General features: G+C 35.5%; 1 protein-coding gene and 2 non-coding genes across 3 annotated transcripts; 2 read left to right on the forward strand and 1 right to left on the reverse strand.

Annotated features, from left to right (window-relative positions):
- Window positions 1–288: 288 nt before the first annotated feature.
- LOC108224078 (V-type proton ATPase 16 kDa proteolipid subunit) lies at window positions 289–2,632 on the reverse strand. The gene is made up of 3 exons (XM_017398629.2): window positions 2,326–2,632; window positions 1,932–2,217; window positions 289–713 (listed from the first exon to the last, which is right to left on the reverse strand). Exons 1-3 carry the CDS (start codon window positions 2,405–2,407, stop codon window positions 581–583), a joined length of 501 nt encoding a protein of 166 aa, XP_017254118.1. The 5' UTR covers window positions 2,408–2,632; the 3' UTR covers window positions 289–580.
- On the forward strand, window positions 1,217–1,289 carry TRNAK-CUU (transfer RNA lysine (anticodon CUU)). The gene has a single exon. It is a non-coding gene; the product is annotated as a tRNA-Lys (tRNA).
- On the forward strand, window positions 1,448–1,520 carry TRNAK-CUU (transfer RNA lysine (anticodon CUU)). The gene has a single exon. It is a non-coding gene; the product is annotated as a tRNA-Lys (tRNA).
- Window positions 2,633–9,505: the final 6,873 nt, after the last annotated feature.

Consider the following 9,505-nt stretch of genomic DNA (forward strand, 5'->3'; position numbering starts at 1 on the left):
AGAAATGGATTAAAAGTGAGAAGTAAATAAGTTAATAAATTTTTTAGAAAAGAAGTAGAAACTCTGGGAAAAAAAAGCTAGCATTCTCTTAGAAATACTTCTACTTATTTACACAAACGAGTCAAGAAAAAACAGAAGTAGGAGCAAGCTCCTACGAAACAATCAGGAGCTTATAATAGAACTTATTTAACTTTTAAGCTCTCTGTAAGATATGAAGTACTATTAGAATTATGGTTCTTCAACAGAATATGCCCAAAGGCAACAGTAATAAAACTGCTAAATGCAAAGTACAAAAATATAAACTATGCCCAAAGGCAACAGTAAAATATGTCTTCATAAGAAACGGGCATCATCAGTTTGATTTATATATGGCTTAAGAAAGTGACATCATCCAAATAATTTAACATATAAACACCATTAATGTAAATATCCCGAATAAGACTTCCACAAGCCTCAAAAGCTAGAAGGGAGTTCAAGCAGTCGCTGCCAACAAAATACATCTCTGCTTAAATCCAACTGTATCATCGAGGAAATTTGTAGCACTACTACAACCCAGCTTGCTCGCAAATAGTTGGCTCGTTTAATCAGCTCTAGACTGACCAGCCCTGGATGAGAGGATGATGCCGACAATAAGCCCATAGAGAGCCAAAGCCTCGGCAAAAATGAGGATAAGAATCATTCCGACAAAAAGCTTTGGCTGCTGAGCATTAGCTCTGTAAGATAGAGCAACAATATAAGTACAGCATACCTTAACATGATAGCATAACAACACATATATTAACAAGCCAATACACGGAAAATAGTATCCATATTCCTCTAAATGAATTCATAGACTTATAAAAACAACACAAGCAAAACAATACTCCGTATAACTTATTTCTTTCAAGTTTTCTGGGAGATTGAGGAAATCTTTGTACGATGGGGAGAACAAGAGCACGTCTTCCCAACAACATAAAGATTTCGTTCTAATATGCTTTTACAAAAATGATAGACAAATATCTGGAAAGAGTATGTTAAACCACCTAGCACTGTAGCCCATTCATATCGTGACATCTATTCTTTTTTGGTATGTTATGATTATCCAGGTGCCTTACCCTGCATTCCTTTTAAAACAAAGACTTCACTTTCTTCCTTCTTTCTACTTGTTGGTTCTAATCTCATGTAATAATTGTCCATTAAATCCCTAATATTTAAGTAATCAATTACCCACCAACCAGCCCGTCTAGCTCAGTTGGTAGAGCGCAAGGCTCTTAACCTTGTGGTCGTGGGTTCGAGCCCCACGGTGGGCGCTTATCCTTTTGAATTATCTGATTAAGTAGGTACTCGCTTTCCTTTCAGATATTCACTTTCTCCCTTCTCTATACTCGTTGTCAATAATTCAATTCCAGTAAAAGTTGCAAGTTGAATCCCTACTATTTATCTATTCCAACACTAAACCAACCCACCAGCCCGTCTAGCTCAGTTGGTAGAGCGCAAGGCTCTTAACCTTGTGGTCGTGGGTTCGAGCCCCACGGTGGGCGGATAAACCAACATACATCCTTTTTGGCTTATCACAGAGAGTTTTCCAAGCCACACTAGAGTATGATAATTCAGTATACAATCCTTTTTGGCTTATCACAGAGAGTTTTCCAAGCCACACTAGAGTATGAAAATTCAGTATACAATCAACTCCTATAGCAGCATTCCTAGACAAATAACCGAATCAAAAACATACATACGCCGACAATAAAACGATCAAAAACATTTTTACTAAATATAACTAGTAGAGAAACATAGGAATCAAGGATAGATAGCAGCACTTCAGTATCCATATATATATATGTATGATCAGCAATTCCAACACATATAATCGAATTAAAAACACACATTCTTGAACACAAATATGACGAAAACATCTACTATATACAAGTAGAAATGTAATCGAAGATTACCTAACACCGGCATCACCAACAATCCCAATAGCCATACCAGCAGAAAGACCCGCCAGACCGCAAGCAAGACCGGACGAAAGATGAGCATAGCCATCAAACAAATAATACGACTTGGCCTTGGGATTAATTCCAGTACTAATAATAACCGCAATAATCAAACCGTAAATTCCCAACACACCAGCCATAACCACCGGCACAATCGACTTCATCACCAATTCCGGCCTCATCACCCCCATCGACGCCACTCCAACGCCACTCTTCGCCGTTCCGTACGCCGCTCCCATACCTACAACACCACATCACAACCGTAATTCAAACAATCAGATAATTATTATATTCAATTCCAAAATACACAAAATTATATGTGGATCAGGGGCAGTGAGATGATGATTACATGAGAAGACAAGAGCAGCAGCAGCGCCGAGAAAGCCGAAGAAGGGGGCGGTTTCATCGCCACTGAATGCAGTAGAAGACATGATGATCGATCAAGAAATGAAGAAGCTTTAGATCTGAATCGATGGATTGTAACTATGATTGATCCAAATAATGTGTGTGTTTATAAATTATTATACGGGTTGTATTGTTATTGAATGTACGTGGCGACAGAGATAGAGAGATCTGTGGATCGATCACTGCCTTTCCTTTTGATTTATCGTTTCACGGAACGAACCTTCCTGCGTGTTTCCTTTTCCTTTCCCTTTTTTTTTTTTTTTTTTCTGTCTTGGCGTTTTTACTCACAAAAAATACTACCGTTATCAACTGCTCCCTCCGTTCCTTTATATTAGTCATTTTCATTTTTTGCACGTGTTTTGATGTGCAAAAAAAACGTATTCACCCATTATTTTTCAAAAATTTTTTTCTCAACAAAAATATAGATGTTAAACTTTTATTCAGAAAAAGAAAATTTGAAAAATAATACATAAAAGTATGTTTTTGTACACCTCAAATTACGCGCACAAAATCAAAACGACTAATAAAAAGGAACGGAGGGAGTAATGTTCATTTGACTAACCTTATTTTCATAAATAAATTTTTATTGTAGAGAAAATACATAGTATTTTTTTCTGAAATAATTTCTTAATTTTTCTGCTACAAAATGAATATAAAATTCCTCCTTAACATTTAAATCTAAAAAAAATTGAAAATATACAATTCCAAAAAATATAAGCCCTTAAATTTGATTTTTTTTTTCCCGGAAACACACCCTTATTATATAGTTATAGAGTAAAAGGTTGCAGATAAATGACAAGTAGAAATATATTTTTTTTATTAACTGAGTTAAGCCGCCGTCTATTTTACCTGAGGGGCTTCCATCGGCTTTCACCGGTGGAAAGCCCCAATCTTGTTTTCTTTTCTTACTATTAGTTAATCTCTTGTTTTCTTCAATAAGTTCCCAATTTATTTGGGTTTTGTTTGGTCTCTCCTTCTGTGAGAGTTTGATTTTTGTTTGGGTTTTGTGTGTTCATCATGTCCGGGATTACAGATCTGCTGGATTTTCATGACATTGATTCAGTGATAAAGGTTTGTATGGTGATGCATTTATGGTCGATTGCTCAAAACAACATTGGGAGTATTACAGCATGTACATATCTCTTCAAAAAATCGCTTGGTTGCCTACCGAAGAAGGAAGGATTCAACGGCGATATGATTCTGCGTTTGTTCAATTTCGATTATATCTGTAGATGCCGTATGACTTTTCATTATTGAATTATTTTCTTTTTTCAAAAAAAAAAAACTGAGTTGACATACTCCCTCTGATCCTTTTTATAAGTCACTTGGATTTTTTGTACACAATTCTATATGCTTTGACCACCTATTTAAGATTATTTAAAAAAAAAAATTTCTGAATAAAAATATATATCTCATATTTTAATTAAGAAAAAGAAAATTTTAGAAAAAATTATTTTAAATAGGTTGTCAAAGCACGCAGAATTGAGTGCTAAGTGACTTATAAAAAGGGAGTACAAAATTAAAATTTTACTCCTTAGTACTCGTCCTATCAAATACAGTTCATTTTAGTTCAGTACTTCAGTGTTGTACTTTGAGCTGGCTTTGATAATCACTCACTTTTCACATTACAACACTCCCCTGATTGTCAAATATGTGTCATTACAAAGATTAACAATTCAAGTCCTAATATATGATTAACCATCCAAGTCCTAATATATGATTCCTGCTCCAACTGAAATGTTAGCCATCAGAGAGCAGAATAATCTCAAGCACGCATCTGAAATTAATTGTGATAGCGGTATAGATTAGTAATGCCCATAACTTTTAACATTAATCGTTTACACAAAGGACTATTCACAGAACATCATCCTACAATGCAGGATGTAATAAATCGCAAATCAACAAAGACACTAATTAAGGATAAGCCTCGTCCAAGTATGAAGTAGTGATGCCTTATATACTTCTACTGTTCTACTTCTACAAGAGTCCTGCACTAGTAATATGATGTATTAGTTTAGGTATGTTTATTTTACCTTATCAGTTGGGTATTATCCCGATGGAGCATTCAAGCCAGTCTTGCCTTCACAGCAGGCAGGGGCGGATCTAGCCCATAAATGTTAGGAGGGCACGAAGCAGATTTTCGGAAAACACTTATATATTTTTAAATTTTTTGGGGGCACTTTTATATTTTTCAAAATTTAGAATGGTGAAAAAATGTAAAAAAAAAAAATTTAGTGGGGACACGTGTCCCCACGTGCCTCTTCCTAGATCCGCCCCTGACAGCAGGTATTATTTCTTTCAATGTTCTCAAACCTCTGGTGTTTACATGGTTGATATTCTCCAACTAGGAAGCATGGACTCTTCAGAATGAGTGCCGTATGCATGTCTGATTCGCCCTACTCAGCGACTCCGCTGAGCACGTATCTGACATGCCATGTGGCGTCACTGGCGTGTCGACATGCATGCAGCACTGGACTTGCCTTCGACAATAGAGCGGCAACCTTAAAAAAGGCCTAATAGCCTGCTTTTTAAGGCTCTAAGGACCAACAACCTTCTTTCTAACCTAAATCTACAGCCTCTCTCATCTTTCTTCTCTCGTATCCACTTCTTTTGTTCCTCTCATATACAAATAATGCTTTAAGGATTACACTTCTACAAAAAAAACAAAAAGGGTTCAAACGAGGAATGCTTGATACTAATTAAACAAACTTGAATGAAAAAGGCCCTAGTATTGTCTCAGATATATGGATTCTTCTAGGAATGAGAAAATGCATCAGAATGAATCTAATATCTGATTACCACTTATTGTAAAGATAGTTTTATTAATAATGAATGAAATTACATATATAAATCCTACTATTATTATAGTTACTTTTTCTTGACGAATCCCTGTATCCTAGACTTTTTGATAACTAGCGAATCCCCAGGACGTGTCCCGTGTCGCCGTATCCGAATCCGCGCTTCCTAGTTCCCCAATTGAATTCCTTACTTAGATATTAAAAGCACGCAATTACCAAAAGCATATAAAGCCTCATACGCAGTAGGATTTGGAATACGTTTTGAAATCATCCATACTGTAATAGTGCAATACAATTCTGTAGCACTGCGCTCCTGAGTCCTGATGCTTTTAGGGACACTAAGTTTAGTTCTGAACATATTTTCGCGTTCTGTAGACTCAGCTCTACCAAGAGGATCGGATTGGTTTGAGAGCACTGGATGAAGATGGTCGGGTTAAGTACATTAGGGTGTCTGGAAATCATCTTGCAATTTCTTACGAGGACATGAAAAATATATTGTCCCTTACTTGGAAGAGGGAGCATCAACTACAGGAAGCAACATGAAGAAAACTGCTACGCACTGGCGGTTGTATGAAGCATGGTGAGGGAACTAAGAGGGATTATTATTATTTCGCAGGTTTTACTGAATTAAGAAACTTCACCTTGGAATATCCTAGTTAAGTTAGTGAATGGCTTGTTAGAGCATCTCCAACCATTGAAATCTCTTAGCTAAAAGGTGAGTTGACATACTAAAAATAAAAAAATTTAGCCAACAGCTCGAAAAACTCATACTCCAACCATACCTAATGACTAAATTTGAATAATTTTAGCCAACCTCCTATAAAATGACTAAATTTGTCGAACCTCTACAGGTCTGGAAGAAATTTGTAAGAAGATTGAACATCATTTATAATTACCATATTGAACTGATATATTCTATTTTAATAATCTAAAATATTCATAACATACTATTTTTAAATTATAACCAGCCAATATAGCCAATACCAAAATGTCTTACAAGTTCAGCAAATTTCACATAATGTCTTACAGGTCCCATTTAGCCAACGATTATAGCTAACGCCGTTGGAGATGCTCTTATTTACGTTGATCTTTTGATATTATTCTACACATTCACATACATAATTAAGTGTAAATGATATATGTGTCGCAGACACTATTATATATGAATGTACAAAAAAAAATTGGTTGCTTTATGTAATGTTTTACTTGTGTTAAGCTTTCATTTTGGTTTGTTTATATAAAGTTTTACTCATGTTAAGCTTTCATGTTGAGCACCACACACGTGTCCAATTATGGATCCATATCCAAGAATCCTATATATTTGAAAACTAAGAATCTGAGTAATGCCATATAGCAGTCTTTGGACAAGTATTGCTTGCGCTTAACTTGTGTGTAATTGCGAACAGTGTATGTCTGTGTGTGCGGGTCTTGGCATTGTAACAGCAACACACCACGCCTTGCATTTTTTGGTTGAAAGACACAGCCATACAGTCAGTGCTCTCATTAAATCAATATAAAGGCATTGACAAAAGTTTCAAACATGCTAAGTTGAGTAAACAGGTATATTTATGCCTCCCCACCCCTTGTACGTATATTATTATCGGATTTTCTAGTGTCCTCGTGATCAGACAATAACAATCGGTAATCATGTAGGAGATATTTCTGTTAAAGCACAAGTTGGGTGCATGATATATCCATCCAACACATGTGATATCCTGCAACTCCTCAGATAAAAATGAGTAATTATTGCACAGATCAAGTTGCTCATGACATCAGACAAGTTTTCAAATCTCAAGATAATTGCAGATAGATAAGTACTGGTGTTACTGAAATTTCTAATCTACAAGTGTATTTCAACAAGCTGTAGCTAGTATCTAAGCATTAATCAGACAAATTGTTATTGTTATACAGTTAAAGCAGTTCTTAGGCAAGGAGCAACCAAAGACTTAGTTAAAGGTATTGTCTATTGTCTGAGAATCAAATCCAGTCAGAGATCTATATTTTATCTAAGAAAATTATGAATTTAAGAGCCAGGCTGGAGACTCTGTATATACAGAATAGAGTGTCGATCAGGCAAGGTGATTAATTATGCAGGTAATAAGGCTCTGAATGCTGTAAACTTAACCAGTCTTGCAAGTGATTATGCAGATGTACAAAGAACGAACTCTCAATACAAAGGACCAGCAGAGTTGAATTCAAACTATAGCACAAAAGTGACTAGAGAACTAGAAAACATAAAACAGGAGTTAAGCAAGCTTAGACTTAATATGGACTATGCCTTACAAGTGAAAATGAATGTGGAGAGTAACTAGATCGAATATTGATGAACTCAATGAAGAGCATGTATTAGTTGCAGACTTGCAGTAGCACGACTTGAGGCTCTTAGAGAATAATCCCAAGTATTTCACAAGAAAACAGAGGATGATAGAGCGGAAGATTGAAAGTCAAAGTTTTTTGTTGAGAGCAAAATGGCCATTTATGCCCTTCCCACACCCGCGTGAATCCCTTATGTAAGCGCAGTAGAAAAAGCCACGCGGCACACCCGGTGCGCTCTCGGCCGCACCCAGGCGCACCGCCACACCAGCAGTGCACCCGATGCACAGTGCAGCACCTGCCGCACGTGTTTCTTACAGTGTCACGTAAGGATAAGGTAAAAATATGATCACATTTCTATAGTTTCAAGTAAATCTTGCAGAATAGTTCAGTATTGTCTTGAATGCTGTCAAGATAATTAGCAATCAATGCTGCAAGTCTCAAGAGCATATCTTGTACTCAAGATTCCACTTCTCCTGTATAGACCTAAATTTCGTGAGCAAACAATAATATATAATAACAGGATCATTAAATTACCAACCAAAATAGTTCCTTATAATCAGTGAAGATCACTGATTACTAAGAATTAACAAAGTTCCCTGTTTAGGTTACAGACAAGAAGTGTACACACTAGAATGCAGCAACCCCCTCTAAATAGTTAAGTCTCCGTAGAATGTTTACATTTTCTTCCTTAAACCTCCTAATTCCAGATTTAAGCTCATCAACCATCAACCTAACAGACCTATTGTGTGCTAGAGTTATGTCTTCTTAATCTAATTTCAGTGACATCCTACCAGTTTTAACCTCTTGTGGTTCACATTTGGTTAAGGGTACTTGAGTTCTAGCATGTGTTTGGGCAATTTGAGAGGTACACTTAGTTTCTAAAGAGGTAGACATGGAAATATGATAGACATTAGGAACATAAGTCAGTAAGAAACATATGGCATGTAATCATCAAGAAAGGCATTTATCATGTTTAGCAAAATGATGAGGAGATGCTAAAACCAATTATTTTTTGGAAAAATCATGAACATTACTTTCAAGTCAAAAAAATCAAAGAACTTATCTTGATTAAGTTTCGGCAAGATATTAGAACTCACAATCAAAGCAACAAGTGTATATATTGGAGTGAAATGCTTGTAGTGGATGCCATAGTTTGAAAGACAAAGTCCAGGGACTCAGAATCATGGAAAAATCAAACATAGAGTTCAAATTCATTTTTGTTGAAAACAAAAGCAGAATAGATGTCAATGCATGGCATACTCATGAGCAGTGTTGTAAAAAGCGGGAATCGGACTTAGACGGTGAAGGCACCGTCCAGTGATTAATCGGATCATTAATCGTAATCAATTTAATATTATTTTTTGAATTATATATATAATATAATTATATATAGTATAAATTTCTAGTCATATAAAATCAAAAGATTAATGATTTTTTATAACACAAACATGTCTTTATATACATATACAAGTCCAGTCATCTCATATATAAACTTGAATTTGATTGAATCTGCGAAGGAAGATATTGCAAATTTATGTAATTAGAGTTTAGGAGCTAATATTGAAAGAGTGAAAGGTAATAAAAACAACTTTAATTTTTGTGTTTTGTCATTTCTGTGCCTTTTGTTTTATTTAAAATTAAATTTAAAATTTTAAGATTTTTTTACTTTTTATTTTTAAATTTTTTAAATTCACCGATTTTTGACCGACTTTTTCCGATTAATCCCGACTTTTGACCGATTAATCCTGATTTTAACCGATTTTCAGAAAAAAAAACAATTTTTTCACCGATTACCGCTTAATCGAGACGGCCGACCGAACAACGATTAATTCCGATTAATCGCCGACTTTTAGAACACTGCTCGTGAGTGAGTGTGGTGAGTGTAGTGCTTTGTTAATGACTTTGACATCTACCAACATAGGTTTACCCCCAGCTATAGTAGTGAGATGCAAGACATTGTCTAGACCCTTAATAGGTTTCATGTTGTAGTAGAATTATAAAGCATAATGT

Source organism: Daucus carota, chromosome 5 (assembly GCF_001625215.2).
Source record: "Daucus carota subsp. sativus chromosome 5, DH1 v3.0, whole genome shotgun sequence".
NCBI classification, from domain to species: Eukaryota; Viridiplantae; Streptophyta; class Magnoliopsida; order Apiales; family Apiaceae; genus Daucus; species Daucus carota.

Bases quoted from the DNA above. Each gene is read 5' to 3' on its own strand.
- LOC108224078 (XM_017398629.2), bottom strand. From the start codon at position 2,407: ATGTCTTCTACTGCATTCAGTGGCGATGAAACCGCCCCCTTCTTCGGC. The intron at 2,218-2,325 runs GTAATCATCATC...GTGGTGTTGTAG, and splicing joins TGCTGCTCTTGTCTTCTCAT to GTATGGGAGCGGCGTACGGA. The intron at 714-1,931 runs GTAATCTTCGAT...TCTATCTTACAG, and splicing joins GTTGGTGATGCCGGTGTTAG to AGCTAATGCTCAGCAGCCAA.